General features: G+C 45.8%; 1 protein-coding gene across 1 annotated transcript; it reads right to left on the minus strand.

The window, feature by feature from the left end:
* Positions 1 to 2,664: 2,664 nt before the first annotated feature.
* On the minus strand, positions 2,665 to 15,326 carry ASB1 (ankyrin repeat and SOCS box containing 1). The gene is made up of 5 exons (XM_062579165.1): positions 15,070 to 15,326; positions 13,134 to 13,275; positions 10,735 to 11,037; positions 5,598 to 5,983; positions 2,665 to 3,389 (listed from the first exon to the last, which is right to left on the minus strand). Exons 1-5 carry the CDS (start codon positions 15,200 to 15,202, stop codon positions 3,256 to 3,258), a joined length of 1,098 nt encoding a protein of 365 aa, XP_062435149.1. The 5' UTR covers positions 15,203 to 15,326; the 3' UTR covers positions 2,665 to 3,255.
* Positions 15,327 to 21,141: the final 5,815 nt, after the last annotated feature.

Raw genomic sequence — 21,141 nt, forward strand, 5'->3', positions numbered from 1 at the left:
TAAAAAGAATGAATTTGGTAAGCTAACTGGGGCTTACTGCCAGCATGGCTTGAGTTTACCAGTATGACCTACACAGAAATTGTATCTGTATCAGGTATGAATTTATGCATGGATTAGCGGGAACTCTTCTTAGCTTCACTCATATGGGAATCATGGCTCTAGAAGGGAACACAAATGTATGGCTACAGTTGCTGATCTGGGTAGAGAGTCATTAGCTGGTTATCCATAAGCTTGTTGCAAAATTGTGTCAGTCAATGGCACAATAGTCAACAAATCAAGTACTGACTTATGAAGGCAGCTATAATGAAAACTGGTAAAAGGTCATCTGCAGAAGTTCAGCTTTAATTACACACTCAAGTTACACTGGACACTGAGTTAATCATGCCTGTAACAACTAAATTCTGCAAGTTTCTTTGAGCCACTCTCCATCATTCACAGAACCTACCCTGGCTTTTCACTGTACCTCATTCTAGGGGGAGTACCACTGAGCCTGCTCTCCCCAGAGAAGCATATGTCCTCCAAGTCCATATTACCACTTCCTCCCAAAAGGCACTAATGCATGATTGGTCTGTAAAGTTATATGACCAAGTGCAAAATCAGAGGGAAAAAAAATGACCCAAATAAGCTGTTGGCATGGCATCTTCTCAAGACAACCTCCCTCATTTTCTGCCTCTATATATTGGAGCTGGAAAGCATGTTCAGAACGTGCTCCTGCAAAACATTATGGTACTGCCAGCAAGGTGACAAGAGGCTTTATAACCTGTTTGCATCTTTGGCATGTTAACACTTCTATAAAGCACAAGCTCATGGGCTGCCTTGGCCTCCAGCATGGTGAAAACCTAAACCATCTGCAAGTCTGAAAAGGAAAACAGTGCAATACTGCTGCCTTGCCACCCTGAAAGCATGCCAATAGCTGTGTATCCTTGCCATTATATCTCATCTGTGAAGAGTTCTGAAAATAGCTTTTGCTTTGGTATTTGAGCACTGACCATAACCAACAGAGTTTAGCTTGTTCTCGACAGTGCAGTTCTCAGCAGCTCAAGTCTTGTCACTTTAACTTGAAGTCAGTGAGCAGAGACCAAATACGTGAGAGGCTAACTGGCTATTGGCTGCCATTCCAGCACCACAGTCCAGCCTCACCATAGAATCAAAATAATAAGAAACAATCAGAGACTCCATTTTTTCTGCCCTTCCTCTTTCTCTGAAAGAATCTCTGAAAGGCAGGTACTCTTCAGCAGTTACTACAACATACAGAGAAGTTCATTATTGTTTGTCAAGCTCCACCACAAACATATCTCATAGTGGGAGGAACAGAATCTGAGGTGTGATTTTGTATTTTCTGGTACCTCTGGAAAAGGAGTATTTCACAAGCTAACATCATGATCTATTCAGCTTTCATTTTCTTGCTCTTTCTCTAGCTCTCTAAAGGCATTTGAAAACAGGTGCTTCCCTATAAAAGATATGCAGCTCACCCCAAGTCACTCTTCAGCAGCTGGGCTGAAGGTTGAAGCAATTCAGTGTCTACAAGTTGGGCATCCATCCAGGGAAAGACACTTCAGCACAACCTCTATAAAGGAAAATTTTCTAAGGCTACCTTCTTGGGTCCGTATGTGGAAGGTCCAACACAAATAAGAGGGGAGTGGGAGCACTGGGTACCAGCTGTGTGGGGTTCCATGCTCATTCCATGGGATAGCCTCATGATTCTGCTTCCGTATCGACAGGATAGCCAGGGCTGTCAGGTATGGTGGAGATACATCCAAAGGCATCTGAAACTTCCTGAAGTGCAAGGTAGCTTAAACAACCCCACTTCCTTGCTAACACAGGATGTCTAAGAAAGACCAGGGCAGACTCTATATAGAGTAGCAGGTAGGTAGGCATTTCTATTTCTACGTGCTGTCCACAGTTAGCTACTTTACTGGGCCGTCAGTAATGTCATGACCACTGCAGTATTGGTGACTATGGATACAGGGTAACTTCTAAGCAAAGCAGGCAGTCTAGAGAGAGTTTTTGCTCTTTTTTTTCTTCATAATTACACAGATACATTTATAGACATTGGATCAACTACCGTCCAACACAGCAACACAGTAGTTCTATTTAACAACCCTTCTACTATTGTTCCTGGTTGCTCCCAGATATTCAAGTATACTTTACAGTGAACAGGAGATGAGTTTGACTATTGATTTCCCCAAAGATAACCCAGAAATCTTTCAGGTTCACTTCAAGGTTTCACTTGAATATCACTGTCCTTATCCTATCACCCAATATTCACACAGTAGCAATGGCTGAGCCACAGGGACTACCACATCGCCACAACGGGCTGTATAGGCTATGTAACTATCATTTTTCCCATGTGGAACTACCTTTTCTTCTTGTCTCCACATGTTTTCTCATTCCTGCTAAGGCAGCGGTTATGAGACTTGGTCTGGTCCTAGGCAGTCATGGGGAGAACTGGCCACCCCTTGCCTCATCCATCATAGTGCTGGAGGGAGAGCCAAGATTCCATGGCACATCTGGTGCTCTGTAGACAGTGACTCAGACAGAATAGGATTACAGATTCTGCTACTCTCCCATCAGCATGATGGGTCTCCTACACAAAAAAAGCCAGGACAGTAGCTACCTCGGAGCACGTAGAGACGCAAAAACAATTCTCCAAGTAACACACACTACTGGGCAGGAAACTTGATGCATTTCACACCAGAAGAGGACAGGAGAAAGTACACCCACTTTCACAGCACCAATCACAGACTCCATGGGGAAGGGAAAGGCCAGGTACTGATGCCAGAAAGAGAACAGTGCTGTTGTAAACCTCTTACCAAGGGGAGGAGAGACTCCTTGGCAACTATAGGAAAATGAAAGCCCACAGCTTAAGTATGGGTGCATTTCCCACACAGAAGTGCCACTGAGGCCCAAAATATGTTTAACATGGAGCAGTAACAGAGGTAGAGTCATAACAAACATATATATGTTAGTAGCCATAGGATATTTTGTATTTGCTCATTTAACAGCCACGCACAGGTATTGGCCTCATTGCCCAACTAATTGCAAACAGGTCACCAGTTAGATAGCTGGTAGTTTAAGTATAGACACACAGAATCACTGCACCCTAAATTTGAAGGGGGAAACCACAGGGGCAGGGAATTATGTGCACTCCATAAGCAAATACAACATTTGACCTTGGGGTCAGGATTGGCACTTGGTTTTGTCAGCTCAGTCATTTACCAAACGAAACTGTCCTGGAAAGCAGTTGATTGCCCTTTAACTGTGTTCATGAAGTAGAAATTGTTTAATGGGGTCTGGGATTGGAAGGCTATGGATCAGATCCAGACGACATTTGCCAAGTATTCTTCGTACAGCTATGCGGCAGAGAGACAACAGGCTCCGGGTGCGGCCTGCAATAAAGAAAGCAGAGAGGAAATATTGAGGGGTGGAATAAGAAAGAGAGAGGTATAACCGTATGCAAGCTGTGCTGAACTCTGGATGGCACAAAGCCTCTTCTGACAGCAGCAGAGCCGTTTACCCCCTCCAAAAGCTGAGGCGATGTTAGGCACAGCAACAGAAAGGCAGTGCAGGAGAGCTGATCTTGCACAAAGCCTCCCTGTGAGGAGCCGCACTTTTTTTTGGCAAAAGTTTTGGAGCAATCACAAACACCAGATGGGCAGTTTGGAAGGTCAAGGTGGAGAGTGCATGGAGGTGTTACCATGGACCTAATCCTGCCAGACTGGATCCAAGAGATCACCTCCAAATCTGCACCAGTGGAGGCTGTGAGAGGCTTTATACTAATCAAATCATCTTTAAGTGATGTAGACTTTCCTTTTGAACTAAGTCATCCTCTGGGAAGCAACAGCTGTGGGGAAAAGTCCCAGCATTGGCAGCCAGCTAAGGTCTTATCCCAACTTTCCTTCAAGGGCTTCTGTTGAATTCATGGAGAGCTCTGCCAGCACAAGGAGAACAGTATGGTGGTATCCTTGTTGATTCAGGAATTGGATCTACAAGGCATCACTCTGTTATCCTGACTGCCTGCCATACCTGAGGAGAGCAGGCAGGGCTGTCCAGGCAGGGCCGTCCCGTTTGCCTCCTACACCCAGGCTTAACAAAAACCACCTGCTCTTGTTTATTCCCATCTCTGCTCTGCAAAAGTCCAGGAGAGTTCAAAAATCAGGCGTCTATAAAGTTGAATGTACTTTGAGTTGGAGGCTAGGCGTTGCATCCTATGCCCTGAATCCCTTTTAAACCTCTCTGGTCTGAAGTTTCAGACAGAAACACTACTTTTGACCCTGGTGCAAAGCCCTGGCCTTCAGTGCCTGAGTCTGGTGGTTTTATGAGGTGCTGCCCTTGCCGGAACAGGGATGCACACTGAACTAATGTTGCTTTTGCTAATAAATAAAAGAAATAGCAGGTAAATGCAGGCATGGTTGAGCTTGATGCTCTGGCTTACGTCTTCTATAACTCATTTACTTCCCAGAGGATGCAGAATTCAAAAAGTCAGCTTTTTTCCACCATTTTACACTGCCAACTGAGCTTCCATCTCTTACTTCCAGCACCATTGTGATTTTGCCACCCAACCAGCCTGCCCAGATATCACTTTTGCTTCAGTTCCAAGGAATTCCTGGGACCCCCTGATCATAAGGGCACTGAAGAACAGTGAGGGTGTGTTTCTGTTGCTTCACTGAACTGGGTCTAGCTGGATGCACCACAAATGGTAAATGAGCAAGAGTACAGAGACATAAATGCCAGAGGTGTGGAGCCCTACTGTATCCTCCCTTTGCAACCACTTGCCCTAACTTGCTTGTCAGCTACCAGTGCTCTGTGGACCAAAAGTCCAGCTCTAATATGGCCTCACTTCCTAACCATGCCTTAGACTGCTGAGGATGCTGCTAAACAAAGGGAAAGAGCTAGGAGAAAGACCACAGAAAGATTTTTTAAAAAATAGAGGTAAGTGCTGAGATGGGGATAACTGGTAGGTCAAGAGTTCAAGAGGGAAAGCACCACGACAAGGTATGAAATCTAGCTGGAGGCTTACTGGGAGCTTTCACTGGGTCAAGTCATCACTGTCACTAGCAGTGATGGAGCTGGTGGCAGACTGCAACACTGAAGATCTGTGCCATGGAGCCACAAAAGTTGGCCCCATGCTCCACTCCTGCCCAACACCTGCCTGGCCAGCAAAGGCTCTTTGGGTGCATTATCAGGGCTGATGAGCTGAGTAATGCCTAGCTGAATAGCTTGTTAAATCCTAGTTATCTCTTGTATGTGTTAGAATTGCCTTATACTTTTAAATTGGGTATATGCTGTTTGCAGAATCATTTACATCTGGCTAAAGGGACCTGAAGAAACAGATCTGAAGCAAAGAGGATGGTAATGTCCACCTTCCCTAGCTGCTTCTTCATTTGGAGGAAGCCATTTATGCAAGATACCAATGGTGGCAATAATGGAGAAGGCACCTGTGATATTTAGGGAGAAATGACTACCAGGCACAAAACACACTTATACAGATAAATCCATGGTGCAGCCCCTAACTACCAGATAAATCTTCCAAAGAGTTCTCTTAAATGCAGATCTAGATAAAACCAGAGCCACTGTAGTAAGTCAAAGCTACTTACCTCTTGCTTCTTTGAACACCTGCAGAGCCTCAGGGTTGACTTTGACCCTTCCTGTGGATTCACCTCCCAAGGCCTCCACCTTCACCAGGTTCAAATTGGCTCCAAAGTCAATCAAAAGATGGACAAATGCTGCTTCACAACCATGCCGCAAGACAGCATCCATCACACACACTGGGGAGCCTCGGGAAAAGCCTTGGATGTTGACGGGCCCACAGCAGTTAAAATCTGGGTTGGCTCCCGCCTGGAGCAGCAACTTGAAGCACTGGAGGTTGTGGTAGGCAGCACTGATGTACAGTGGGCAGACCACCAGCGTGGTGAGGGGCCGCAAGGAGAGGCTGGGGAGCCGGGAAGCCAAGTGGTGATTCACATCCACATCTGCACCATACCTGGTTTGGAGAGAGAGGGGAGACTGTTTGGAAACCATGACTGCAACACAGGGGCACAAAATGGTAGGGATGAGAGTGAAGGATGCTGGCCACACACTAACCCAGAAAGTAAGAACCCTGGGCCTTGTCTGCCTTTGGTATTTATGTGCCCCTCCACCCAAGAATCAGCCATCTCTACCCTTAGTAGGGCCCGCAAGTGTCCTGCCATTCACAAGCAAACTAAACAAAGCAAAACTGAATTAAGGCCACACTAGTTCCAAAGAAAGGTAACTACAAGGGCATTTAATGCAGCTTCACATTCAAAGTTAACTCTGAGGAATTTATCTCCTGAAAGGCTTAAAAAGGCAGAAAGATGATGGAGCAGGGATACCATACACAGCACAGTATGATTGTTAAGAATCAAAGCAGATCCTATGTTTGCAGCAGCCCAGGATCAGAACAGGAGGAGCAGCTGAGGGATAAGCTTCCTCGCCCTCCCAGCGGATGTGCTGAGCATAGCCTTTGTACGAGGGACAGCTCAGTCTGGGCCAGCGGCACTTAGTGTTGACCTCTAACTGATTGGCTAGGGAGTGGAGGAAGTTTCCAAGTGACTCAGTTGAAGAGATGCAGTGGAGGCAATGAAATAACTATCCCAGCAGGATAAAAAAAATCTGAGAAGCTAGACAGGCAATTGATCTGACTATCACAAATAGGCAGCAAATGAAACAGAAATCTGTTCTCAAATTGTGTGCTCAACAGTGAAACAGAGAACAGTGGAGCAGAGACCTCCATGAGCTGTTATAGCAAACATGTCAAGCCTTTCACAATCAACTCTTGCTTTATGCTATTCTGTGAGGAGGCCAGGATCTTACATCTTCACCTCATAGGGCAACAGTGTCTCAGCTACTTCATAATCTCCTGCAGTCAGAACAAAGTGGTCTCTAACTTGTCCTGGCAAAGAATAAAAGAGTAAGCAAGGTAGACCCCTACTCAGTGGAAATCAGCATGGTCATACAACAGAAGTGACATCTACAACATTTAGGCCCAGTGGGATATTTTTGGGAAGTGTGGATGGTGCCAGGTAGAGAATGAGCAGAAAATAGTGCTTATTTGCTTTGGAGTTTTTTTTTTGTTTTTGTTTTTTTTTTAGTGTTACTCTCTAAAAAAGTATGGAATTTGAAAAATGGCAATGCTGCAGAAAGAAGTGACAACAAAAAATTTATTTTCTGCATTTGGCCCAAGGCTGGGTAACACCCAAGCAGTGGTAACACTGCAGCTGCATCTATTTCACATGCAGTTTGGAGCAGAGTGAGGGAGACAACACAATCCCCAAATGAGTAGCTATTTTTAATTGCAGAGTTCCAGATCAAGCAGAAGCCCTGTCCTTCCCCTGCACAGTAATAAAATGTTCCTTCACCCACCAATCCCTCTCTCAAAACTGCAAACCGTGTGTTCAGAAGACCAGGTTTTTCTGTCTTCCTAAATATCATAATATTCTTCTTTGCAGTTAATAAAACATATAAGGAAACCACCTGGAGACAAATTCTACCTCAAGGCATACATAGTTCTTTCTGAACTCAGTAGGGGTTCAGCAAATACTTAACCACATGCTTTAACTCTGAGAACAGAAATAATCTCATTTAAATTAAGCATGCACAAAACAAGGGTCAAGAAAACTTGTCTGAGAGCTGCAAACAGCAAGTTGTATGTTTTTACCCCAACCCACAAGACCTCCCAAGCCATGAACATCTCAGGCTCCCAGGTGACCTGTTGGGTGGAGAACAGTAGGGTGAGGATGGAGTTAGGTAGTAATGACACTGCAGAGTGAGAGCTAATCTCCGCACTAGCCCGCGTGGCCAACCTTCACTTCCCAGTCAAAGCAGCCAGACCATTGGCAACCACTGCACACTAAGGGACATTCCCACTTTCTAGCAGTTTTCAGAGAGCTTTGCTAAATCTGTTTGATATCGCCTGTGTTGGAGCACAGAGGGCTAAATAAGAAAAGATGTCTGTTTTCTGTAGAAATCACACATGTTCCCTGCAGATTAAAAAAAAAAAAAAAAAAAGAAATCTTAAAATCAGACTATCCAAGCATTTTAGATGGGGTGATATGAGTTGCTATAGGGTTTTTTGTTGGGCTGTTGTACAGCTGTTGCCTCCTATGGCCTAGATCTCACTAGGCAAACAAATGCCCTCACATTTTTATCCTTCCCTCTCCTTTTTCCCCCATTATTACTCTGAAAAAATTCTGTGGTAATCTCCATTTTGCAAGAAAATACGAAATTCTCCTTTTTTTCCATAGAGTTAGTTGCATATCTGAGGCACTGGTGTGATTTGTTAGCTCTTTTGTAGTGCTTTTAGTGAGGCAAAAGGACTCTCTCATCCTTAGTACGCTGGGTCAGCCCTCAGTTACACTGCAAGTACAATACAGCAGTCCATCTCATAGCAGCATGATCACAAAACAAGCTGTTGGAAAAGTAATCTATACCCTGGCAGAGTAATTGTGAATATTTCCACCAATCTTCTTATAAAATGGATCACCACTTCATGGCTATGCGTGTATTAACTATTAATGGTTTTTAATTTCACTTAACTGCTTGGTTAGCTGGTTCAGCAATTGTGAATCCTGATTGTGCTACCATATGATTAAAAAAATGAACCAGGTGATGTTTAGACATCTGCAGCCAAGTAATAGGGAAATGTATGTGTTAAGGAGAACAGCCTGACCTGGCTAGGCTTTCCTTTCAGGACTCTGAGGCTATCTCAAGCAGAATAATCTGAATTTTTTCTTTATGTTTCAGTAAAAAGCATCTTATCTATTGCATTTCCCCTTACAAATCTTTTAGACCAACATTTTCTGAACTTTTGAGTGAGCTTTGTAATGTACGGCTGCATTTTAAAGTACAAAACTTAGAATAGATCTGTGCAATCTGTACTCCAAGATATTTGAAATTTTGGGCAGTCTGACAATTTGGTATTAGTTAGCAGCCTTGGGAGAGACATTGTCTAATAAAAAGATATTGGACAAACTCCAGTTAATTTTTAATCCTGAAAGTTTTCCAAAATCTTGCTTTTAATATTGCTGGCAAGGTATCCCAAGGAGTAGATATATAAATCAATACATCAACTCTCTGTGTGCTGAAATACCATTTGCTACATTTCATCCTGCGTTAGCGGATATATCAGGGGAGATTCTCAGGAATGTAGTTTGTGAGCCTGAACCCTGTGCCAACAAGCACATGTTGATGGGGACATCCTTGTCTCTGCTTCCAGAAGAAGGAGCAAGTGTGTGTGTGGGGGGGTGGGATAGTCTCCCTTTCTTTCTACTCTCCAGCTTCCTTAAAGCTGCATTTCAGAGAAAAATAATTTCCCCATAAGCAAAAAGGAAAGGAGAAAATCCCCAAGTATTGCAGAATGTTTATATCCAAATCCTTTTTGTTGTTATTTTTTAGCATTTACAGTCACTGAGGGGATTCCTTGGAGGGTGTTTCTGTGGGAATCCAAATAAATTTTCTTTTCTTTTACTATTTCTTTCTACAAAAGAAATTTCCCCTTATAATCCCTTATTACTTGGCATCAATGGCTGACCCATATAGTTGCTCAGCACAGTCCCTTATACAAAGAACTTCCAATTCAGAAGAAAGAAGTGTCACAGCATGATACAGAGGTGAAACTAGCCCGAGCTGCTGGTGCTGCAGACAAAATTCCCTAAAGGACAGAAGATCTTTGTGTTCCCCCGACACTGCTGAACCCTGCCACAGCTAAAGCCTGAATAAGGGATCAGGTGCTCTACAAAAAAAAAAAAAAAAAAAAAAAAAAAAAGACCAACCCAAGCCTAACTGCCTTCTGAACTAGGAAAATGATTTTTTGGACACTATTACAGAATTAACCCAGGCTGTCACTGTTGGGCAGCCCAGGTTGCTGGTCCCATTGGATGCATAAGGCATCCATGCTAGCGATCCTCCTGGGAATGGACTTGTGTTCCTGCGGACAAACTACTCTCTGGCTCAGTGTGTTGCAGAAAGGAAGGCTGGCTGGATGCCCAAAAGGTATTACTGCATACAATCAAGCAAGCAGTATTGGCACCTGCTACGCAGGCAAGGCTACCTTTCAGCTCCCCAGAGGGATCTCTGTGGCTGCAGAGATGCCATCCCTTCCAATGGAGCTGTGGGTCAGGTCTCTGGCAAGGGGAAAAATGAACCAGATGTTCCAAACAATGTTCTAGTGATGGGTAAGTGCCAGGCAGGCAGCTAAGAACAGGTGGTCCTTGAGACAGGCATCTCTCCTCCCAAGGACAGAAAATGGTCAAGGAAGCTAACCTCAGCAAAGATGTTTCTGAATATTTCTTTGACCAGCTGAGAGATCCACCTTGTTCATAAACTCAGCCAGGTGGGACTGAACAGAGGGGCACAGAGTCAGCAATGGGCTGTTGAGATAGAGCAGGGCCATGGAGGAAAGTGAGGGGATGCTTTGCAATGCTTGGCTCTGACAGCAGGGTCAGAAACAACAACTCCTTGCTTGGGCTTTTTCTTAGGAGATGAGGCATGGTGAGGTCACACATCAGTGGCCTTCTTGGCCAGCTTCTTCAGGCCTGTGGAGACACCGGATGTGCCACAGAGAGAAGGGGGAGGTAAAAGAAGGAAATGGATGCTCTGAGTCCCACAGGTCCCATAAGGGAAAGAGCCTGATGGGGGGCAGAGAGATAGAGAGAGAGAAGCAGAGTCACATCCCTTTGAGCCAGGGCCATCTCTAGCTGATGCCTTGATTCTCACCTGATCAGCTCCTGGAGGATGTCCGCCCGACCTACACGTGCTGCATGGTAGACAGGAGTGCTGCGGTGGTGCCGGCTGCCATTGGGGTCAGCCCCAGCTTCCAGGAGGATTTTGGCACACTCAAGGTGTCCGTTGACCACAGCCACATAGAGGGCAGTCTGCCCCTTCACGTCTACCAGGTCAATCTCAGCCCCCTTCCGGAGGAGGAAGTCGACGCAAGGGCCATGGCCAGCAGTGGCGGCGATGCGCAGTGGTGTGCAGGGCAGCCAGCCACAGCACCACACTGACTTCTCGTTGATCCGACTGGCAAGTCAGGAGAAAAGCAATGGGTCAGAGAGGGCCTCCCACCACCTTGTGCCACCCTGCCTCACCCAGCACTGGAGAAGGATGCTGGGGGAGGCCAAACACCCATCCCCCTTGAAGCTTTTCCTCCCCATTTTAGGCAATTTACATTAGCCTCTAAGAGCTCTAGTAAGTAACCTGGCACTGTTGTTCTAGGTGCTGCACATTGACAGCTAGAGACTATAGCAGGTACTGAAACAGGGCCCACGATATGGGCTTTAGCACAGCTCTGCTGTGTCAGGAGTTGCACATATATGCAGCAAGCGACAAACCCTGCATCAAAACCCAGTCAAAATGAGCAAAAAAAAAAAAAAAAAAAAAAAAAATCCCTTTTTCCTTATCTAGACAACATCCCAAATTAGAAGTGACCAAGCTGGGGACTAAAACAGTAGTTTAGTCCAACCTGCTCTGACAGGCACATAATGATGCCAAAGCAGCAGAGAAACAGAAAGAGCAAGAGTGGAGAGACACCTGGAAGTGCATGCATACATCCATATCACACCACCGGCAAAGTTGCAGGGTTGGCTTGGAACCATAAGGAGACATAAATGCAAATCCAGGGAGCATTAGTTCTGGGTAGGCACAGCCCTGCCAGGAAGGAGCTAAGTCTGGGAGGGCAGGCACGTTGCTCTGAACAGCATAAATAGGCCGTTAGCATCCTTGGTAGACACCAGTACTGGCAGAAAGAGCCTTGCTCAATTTATAGAGGAGAATGCTCTGCCTTGTGGCTGCTCAGATCCCCCCTGAAATCACTGGTACTAATCCTCATGCTCATCCAAATCTCAAATTAGTCCTAAAAAATCTCATAAATGCCCAGTGCTCAATCACAAGTTCTCTTCAGATCACAGCAAGTACCATTCCAGCAGCAACACACAGTGAGGAAGGGATTTCTTTAAGGCAAAGGAGGCAGGAAAATGTGCCCCTTGGCTAGTGCAGCCGTCAATTTGCTCTTCTAGCAGATTGCATGTAAGCCATTGTGATCTAAACAGGACAAAGCAATTTTTATGTGCTGTGTTTAAGGCCATTTGCCAGGAAAGCAGTGCCCCATTTTCTTCAGCCAGGCTTTAGAAAGAAGACCAATATGAACCCCACACCAAGTCCTCAGTTGTGCAGTCTTCTGATAAAAGTGTTCCCTTTTATCCTAGGAGGTTGGCAGATCTCCGCCCCATATCTGCCCCCAAATTCAAAGAAGTCTCTTCTCTGCTAACTCTGATGATGCGTCTATGGGTCCAGACCTTTTCCTACTGCTTAACCTTCTCTTTTTCCTGCAGGGAAGGGTGCCTCTTTCAGCTCACTTGGAGCCTTGGAAAGTCATCTAGCACTGCTGTGGTGGAGTTCCCATGCAGCACGGGACAGAAACAGAGCCAAACCTCAGATCGAAGGAGTGAAGAGGCTTGACAGAACCACCTTGGTGACAGAAGGAGGAGCTGGATCATTCTTATTGTTGCTGAAAGGACTTTTTTTTTTAAGGTTGAGAGACATTTGCACTCTAAGCAGTTTTCTCCATGGTGCAGGAAAATTAATTAACTGTCCCCATGGTCACAGACTTAGCTATGGCCAGATTTTGTAACGTAGGGCGTTTCAGGTTTATATTTGATTGTAATCCCTTTTATATGGTTTTCCCATCATATATAGACTCCTATTTTCACAGTATTGTATTTCCAGCATGATCTGAGGAGAGTTTATGCATGGACACTGCCCATTTATGAACCTCACAGGACTAGCTCAAGATTTGCCTCCTGGAGGAGTAAGAGGCATAATTTCAGGGGTGAGCACAGCAATCTCCCACCAAACACGTTTCCTGTAAAAATGGAGCAAGGCATTTCTGCCAACAGAACAGGCTTTGAAAAGGAGCAGGCTGCAGGGAGAAGGGGTGGGATGGTTTGGGGCAGGCAGCCCAGGGAATGAAAGAGTCATTAGCCAAAATTTTCAGAACAGAGTTCAATCAGGCCTTGCATCTGACTCCTCCCTTGGTCCTGTAACAATCTCCAGAGCCAGTGCTAATATGTTCATGAAGGAAAGAGGGGCTGGCACTGGGTGGGAGAAGTGCCCCTCACCTTTGGAAGCTTTCCTCTTGCAGCAGACTCTTGAGCGTGGGTAAATCCCCCACATAGGCTGCATCATGCAGCCGGGTGTCCTCGCAGTGCTCGATGGGGTGGTCGCAAAATTGTTCCCTCAGCCACTCCTTGAGATTACGACCTGCGCTGAAGAGAGGGGAAGCTGGGTTGAGTCCTAGCATGAAGCTGCTGGAGGAAGCAGGCACTGAAGAGCCTTGGCACAGCTCCCAGGATCACCAGACAGAGCTAAAAATGGCATGAGGGAGAGTCGGTTTTCCTGTGAGAAGACACCGGCATAGCTACAGCTCATATTTCTTGATACCTGAATCCAACAGACACTGACAGAAGGGAAAAGACATGGAGCAAGGAATGGCCTCCTGTCCAGTATGCAGTTGCTGATAAGGTGGCTGCTTGATGCCCACTGCTAAGCACAGGCAAAGACTACAGCAACAGCCATGTCCCTCCCCCCCCCCATGACTGAAATGGATCTTAGACTGAAGCCTTGCAAAAGCAAAAACTGCCCCTGAACTCCACATCAATTCTGCATTTCCTGGGTTCACAACATGCTCCCACAGATCCAGATCTTTCCTTAAGAACATACTAGATGATCTGGAGAAATTTAAGGTATCTTGAGGGATGTTTCTGAAATTTCTGAGATGTTTTCAGTGTTAGCTACATCCAGAAAAAAGCAAAGGAGAAATATGCTCAGACTGCAGTCTGAGGTCCTCAGCATTGGTATAATCATGCAAGTAAATCCTCTGCATAGGTTTCTGTGGCTGTATCAGCACTTTGACCAGACTCTGTAAAATACAAAGCCCTGTCCCTCTCCAGGCAGCAAAAGTGGTCAGGTCTAGCCCAGCACTCGGGGAGCAGCGAGTTGCCATACGCTCTACATCACCAACCTAGCAGTCCATCTGACTGATCCCTGCGTGGGAACCACAGAAACAGAGCCCCTGCCCTGTCCAGCCATACTGAGCCCCCAAAAGGTTCCCCTGCCCCCACAAATCCAGCTCATATTGCATTTTTTTCAGCTGTATCATCTCGATTTACTTGTGAAAAAGCTGAAGCATGGGGACAGTGTTGCTAGTCCATGCAATAGCCCTGTACAAGCTTTTGAGTGGCCTGGCAAGAGCTAGGCCTTTGGTTCTTCCCTGTTCTGCAACCTGGAGGAAGGTGCTTTGCTCTCTTTGTCTCCCTTCTACACCTGCTCAAACATCGCCATGATAATAATACCTGTCAAAGTGCTTTGGGATAACAAAGACCTGGAAGGAGACAGGTTTGTTCGAACATGAAGATAACTGCCCCAGTGGGCAGTGTGCCAGCACAAACTAGGGCTTCTGTCTCCTCGCACCAAGACTGAAGGGAATTAGGTGCTCAGATGCTCTCAGAAATGCTATCATGTCCCATCTTGCCCCGGTGAATCCTGTTAGCTGAAGGCAACAAGTGGCAGTTTGCAAATTGCCATGGGGAGGTGAGGGGGACACAACCCATGCTGCCTCACATGTAGTGTTAAGATACGATCTGAAATGAACCTCTTGGACTAAAAGTACTCCGAGCAGGGGAGACCAACCAAGTCCACACTAAGGGCACTCAGCTCCACTTGGAAAATCCTATGTGGCTTTTTCCTGCCACCAGTCTGGTGAAGCAGTCCTTCCTCTAACACCTTCAGCAAGCATTGTGGGCACCTCCCCATACCCTGAGCCCAAGCAGGCAGCAGCTCGCTCATGCTTTGCCCACCCTGGGATGTATTGCAAGGATGGAGGTGGGACAGGCAGGTGCCTGGATGGATGGACAGTGACCAGCAATGGTAAGGCAGTGTGCACCCCTGTGAGAGACTGCTGGCTCCCGGTTTAGTGGGCTTTAAGGGGGTGTTGTGGGGGGGGGGAGCTCTCTGGTGTGGCCACTGTTTCATAGCTATTTGCTCTCCTAACATTACCTGCGTGTCCATCTGAGGCACTGAGGTTGGTACCCAGATTTCCGATGCTGGGGGCATCCTGGCCATCCCTGGGCTCGGGTGGGAGGGCACGTGCACTGCCAGCCTGGCAGTCAGTGCGGCTGCCTTCAGCCATCTGCGACCGTCTTCAAGGAGACCCCCGCACGCCTGCCCCTCACATTGCGCCGGCCTCCTACCTGCTGACTCCTGGACCGCTAGAGCACCCCAGCCCCCAGGCCTGGCCTGTCATCTCCCATTTCCATCCCAGGCTGCCAGACACAGCCCTCCCTCTCCAAGTCGGGTCTGATTGGTGCCTGCCCAGAGCTTCCTGTTTCTATGTTAAGGTGGTTTTTTCCCAGCCTAATGAGATGGCTTCTTCTCCCGTTTTGACAACCAGGAGAACAGCAGCATCGCTGGAGCAATTCCTCCTTCAAACCTATCCCCTCCTCCTCTGCAATATGGGCAGCCTTTATTCCTTTAGGGAGAGGATGGTGAAGGGGAGAAATAAACAGCCCTCCTGTCTCTTCTTTTCTCCGCATTTAAAAGAGACACTGCCCCACTGGCGAAACAGCCAGTGAGCCTCAGACGCTGCCTTGCAGACTGAGGTTTAGACATACTGGAGAAAGAGAGAGCAAAAGTTGTTAGCTCAGCCCTAAGCTGGCTCAAGGAAAGAGCCATCTCATTAGGCTGGGAAAAAACTTTCATAACCCCCCCACCCCAGTTTGGTACTATCTTCCTCCAGGTCCACTTGTAACCCACCCATGTCTTGGGGCATCTTGTTCCCCTTTGCTAAGGACGGAGGTGGCTGTGTTCACAGGGCAGAGGCAGACAGGGCATCCACACAGACCTATCATGCCTTGAGCTGAGTGCAGCCAGTTGCACCCAAAGAGAAATCCTGAACGATGGCAAAGCCCTATGACACAACACATTTGCCAGAGGCTTAGTCACCCTGATCGCCAAAGAGGAGCATCTCCCATGGGCTTGGTAGGTCATGGTCCAAGTGCATCCAGAAGTCCCCCTGCCCCAGGAAAGCTAGTATGACACAGCAAACCTGCACTCTGGTGCACAGGACCCAGGAGTCTCATGCAATAGAGCCTGGTCTCTAAAGGGGACCCTTTGGATTCTCATCATGTAAAGCAATAAATTAGCAGTAATCAGAATAAGACAAAGTCCTTGGGCTAAATACTTGGTGCTCCAGAGGAAGAAGCAGTTGGAATAGTCCTAAGGAAGGTAATCTTTGTGAGGCAGGGAGAAAGCAAGATATAATTTCTGTAAGCTCATCAGAACAGAAAACCTCAGCAGAAGCCAGATTTACCTGGATCTGTTCCCAAGGAAGCTGTTGATTCAAGCCCTGGTGGCTCTAACAGTTTTCATCCTAGAAAAGGGAGCAGTAAAAAAAGCAGAGCTCAATCATTGGTAAACAGATCTTGGAGCTCTTTCTTCCAGCAAGCAGCAGAGAAAAAGGTACAGAGAGAGATGCTAAAAATTTGCAGTGCTGTCCTCATTCTTTGAAACAACCTTGCAGCCACCAGCTGCATCTCCGGGGAGATATGACACACATGTGAAAGCTGTCTCATTACATCTGGTGGATTTTTTATTTTATTAATTATTTTTTATTTTATTTAGGCCTTTTCTTTTTTAGTTAAATAGACTAGAGAAATTTTCTCGTAAGTAAAAATTGACAAGAAAGTCTCATGTGATTGTTTTTTTCCTGCTTTTTTCTTGTAGCATAGCTCACAAGGTTTTGCAGATATAAACGCCCCTCATTATCTATCAGGTTGATGCTTTGACTAACATGAGAAAGAAAGTAATTGTTCTCTCTGGATGGATGAAGCTGCAATGGTCTTCAAATTGAGAAGAAAGGCAAGGCAGTCATGAAAAAATGGCCAAGAAATAGGGCCTGTAGGAACAGTACTGAGTGAAAAAGATGCTATACTGCTTAAATCTCACCAGGTTATTTCAAGTACAGCACCCTAAGCAGCACCCTCAAAAAATTAGCAGAGAACTTGTTAGATTACTGTGCAGGCAAAACACTTAGGAAATAAAAACACACAAAACACAAAAAGTGCACAGAAAGATGCATGCACACAGAAAAGGTCCTTGGGCCTGAGCAAGGGAAAGTGTATCACACCGAATACAACCTCTTCCCAGGGCTATTCTAACAGGTGAGCTGTTGAGTCGGCTTCTTGTGTTGGCGTCCCGGCACAGAGCCACCCTCTGAGTGTTTGAAACACACCCTCACTTCTGTGTGCATGTTTGAATCCTCAGTGCCAAAGGGGAATGGTGGCAATCCGTCTAGCTTTCCTGTAGTTCCTCTCCTGCTGTTCTGTGGTAGGGTATCAGTCCATAGATGCCAGACACTGGCTGCAAATATGGTTTCCTGTAACTATTATTATTTGGGCTTGAGTGATTTGGACAAGAGATGTGCAATGTGCAAATCAAAACCCTTTCCTCGCCCAATCAAAGATCAAAAGGGGAAAGAAATCAATAGGATTTCGGAAGCCATCAGTGCTGGTTAACACTGCCCACCTTCCCCTGCTGCAATCCTTATGCCATTAAACAACACAGACATGAGGCCAAGGAACATCTCCTGGAATGACAATTGTCTGGCTGACAATGTGGAAATCAGACTCAACATCTGTTTGGCCCTCCTTGAGTCAAAGGCACCAAATCTGGAAAACATACAACGTGGCTAGGTGGAACTCCTCAGCTTTGACTACCTGTGCTCTCCCACATTTGCTAAGGATTCCGCAGGATTAGGATGGGGCCAAACAGAGCTTTTTGAGGTAGGCCTGCTCCACGACTATCCACTTTGAGCAATGTCTTTGCTGAACTTGCAGGCGGCCCTCGTTCTCTGGGTTCATGAAGGAGAAACAGATTATAGCTTACAGCTTACAGATAGCTTATAGCAGAGATAATTCATAGCCCTCCAATAGGCTCCTTTGTGAGCAGCGTGTTCCTCCCTGCATTTCTCATCTTGATCTATGCCTCCATCCAGCTACAGAGGCTCTGTGTGACACAGTTTGTACCTGCTCCCTTGTGAGGAAAGTAGTCCTGCACTAGGCTTTATGACAGTATCTGGAATGCAACCTGTTGCCACAGTTCTGACTGGGGCTGGCAATGGACGTAAGCTCCACTTGATCTATTTTGAAACTGAGGTTCAAGCAAACCAGACAGGGGCTAAATTCATCTAGGATCTACGTTTAGGTTCTCTGCTGCCATGCCTGATAACAGCGTAACACAGACCAGAACAGTTTTCTAGCTATTGCATTGTCTGCCATCACTGCAGATTTAATGGGACTAGATTTAATTAGCTCCCCTAACTGCAAAGCATCGTGTTGGACTGCTAATTGGCAATGAGGTCTCATCCAGAGGAAAAGAGTGGACCACTTAAAACTGCCTTAGTGCATGGGCTGTCATACACATGGCTCTGAACTGAAAGCTGTAATGCCTATGGGCACAAGAGGATAGTTACTCCAAGAGACAGAAATCTTTGCACTGCCTTCCCAGTAAGAACACAATACAGTACAATACAATATATATTTATATATTTTTATGTAACTACAGACGTTGCAATGAAAGGTAGAAAGTTTTTAATGTATCAAATCCCATTACTCTCTAGAGTAAACCTTTATCTTTTGGACTAAGTTTTTTCTTTTTCTTTTCTTGAATGCATATGAAAAAACAACTGACCCCAAAGCGACATAACCAGTTCTCATACAGGTGTGAGAGGACAACTGTAATTGTTGTCTCAGTCTTGGAGATGATCAGCATTGGGACTCCATAGGTGGCCATGAAAAATCCCTGGGAGAAATACAAGATGATGTAAATCCACATCACTCTAAATGAGTGCAATGGAAAAATGTGAGTTTGTAAACAGGTTAACATCTGGCCTGGCCTTAGGAAATGCCTTTTCCAAGTTTTCAGAAATACTTTTAGGCCCAATGTATGATCATATCATACCTATTTGTTACAAGCTGAGTGCATAATCTGTGGAAAGCCCTGGACACTGTTCCAGCCTATCTCACCAGGACATTGGGCAAGCTGACCTCCTGAGGTCCCCAGGAGCCTGAATTATCCTAAGATCTTAACAGCATCCTAAGATCCTTAATTTCCTGTAACAGTGCTGAAGTAAAGCAACATGATTAACCCAACTTTATAGCGTGGATAGCCAATGCCTCCTGCTCTGAGGAAGCCACTCCTGCTGACAGAACAGCTTTACTTCAGTTGTACATGAAAAGAATCTTCTTGCCTAATTGGCTTAGACAATGCAGATATCCCAAAAAAATCTTCCCCCAAACAAGACCCTGCCCATATATGCTATGAGTGACATTGCCATGACAATGGTACCCAAGACCTCTGGCCAACTCCCACGGATCAGCATGAATGCAACAAGCTCCTGCCCCAAGATGAGTCAGCAGCTGGAAGGGAAGATCACAGTGGCAGAGGCAAGAGCGGAGCATAGGACTTCCAACTATTATGCAAGTCACCATTAGAGCATACTGGAAGATCAGTTTTCAAGCTGTGCCCTCTGAGGTCCATAGACAATTTCTAAAGACTGCAAAAGATAAGGTAAAGAGCAAAAGTAAGCACATACTGCTTGTTCGGGATATACTGGGATAGATCTTCCATTGGCATAAGGCGGCAGAGCTCCACTGAAATCAGGCTCTGCTGATTCACTTTCTTGGAGCATATGGTTTACTAGTTCAAGAAACCTGCCCCGGCCAGGTCCACCACCAGAAGAGACATGCAGTCAGGGCAGAGAAGTTCACCTACCCTCTCTTCCCTCAGTAGCTAGTAGTTTGTTATCTGTGCCGTGGCCTTTTGCACTGCTGGACTGATCCCACCTGACTTGAAAACTGATCCACTGAGCAACTAGGGCCTGTGACTCTCAACGAGAGCTTCCAGTATCTAAAAATACCTGATAATCCAAAGCAGCCAACACACACTGACTCAATTATCAGACTAGACCTTTTCTCCAGCTCCTAACCCTGAAGCAATAAAAAAGAAAAGCAAAACATGCAAAGAAAACTCCCTCTGATTCTCTGGAGGCCTTCATCCATGGGCAGCCAGCTTGACTACCCCACCACATTCACTGACCCTTGCAACTGCCTCCTCTGAGCAGATAGTTTCTCCATTTTGCTGTCCTCTCCTAGCCTTGCCCCTCATTCTTCATGTGAAATAGTGTATTCACCCACCATGGCCTCATCCTGCTCCTGATAACAGGATGCTGGATTCCTGTAACACAACACACTGGTCACAGGAAATTAGTCCATCAATTTGGGCAAAGCTAGAGTATCCTTGCCCTATAGGACCTGGACAAGTGCCCTCCAATGGAGTGTGGACATGCTAAAAACCTATGATTCAACCCTTCTTTCTGCACTTTGTCACTAGGATGATTGCAAGTAAGAGTTTCTAGTTTCAGGGCTGTAAAATCCCTCTCCACAGACACAAAAGGTCTGTCTGCCCTGAGCATGCCTAGGTCAGAGGGTGAACTTCTATTATCTCAGCTTTTTTATTTCTTTGAATAAAGCCAATGGTTGCATTTACTGCTAGATTGCATCCTGCAAGGATGAGAAGAGAGAATGCACCTCTTCACTCTTATATCTGGATTAACAAAAACCTCCTAAAAGTCTTGCAGCCAAACTGGGCACTTTGTTCTATGATTTAAAAAGACAATTATTTATACCCAGCTTTAAAATTAGTGGTTAGTTGCACCATCATCACCACCCCCAACACCCTTCCCAAAGGCACAATCTTTTAAATCCCTGAAGGTTCCTCCCAGACCTGCCAAGGAACAGAAGAAAGCTGCTTTATGAAATACCTAACAATTATATCTGCTTCAGTGCCAGATTAACACTCAAGCTGTTCTTTAAAGAAGGAAAGAAAGAAGGAAGGAAGAAAAGACAGAGAAAGAAATGCCATAGCCATAACTGTAATTCTTGCTTAGCTCAGTCTATAAAGCTTCTCTCTTCCTGGATTCATGCCAACAGCCTGAATTTTTAGTGAACTCTAAAGTTAAAGTGATAAATGCATCTTTGGGGAAAGTGGAAAAAATAAAACATCCTACCTCCT

Source organism: Rhea pennata, chromosome 6 (assembly GCF_028389875.1).
Source record: "Rhea pennata isolate bPtePen1 chromosome 6, bPtePen1.pri, whole genome shotgun sequence".
In the NCBI taxonomy this organism is placed as follows: domain Eukaryota; kingdom Metazoa; phylum Chordata; class Aves; order Rheiformes; family Rheidae; genus Rhea; species Rhea pennata.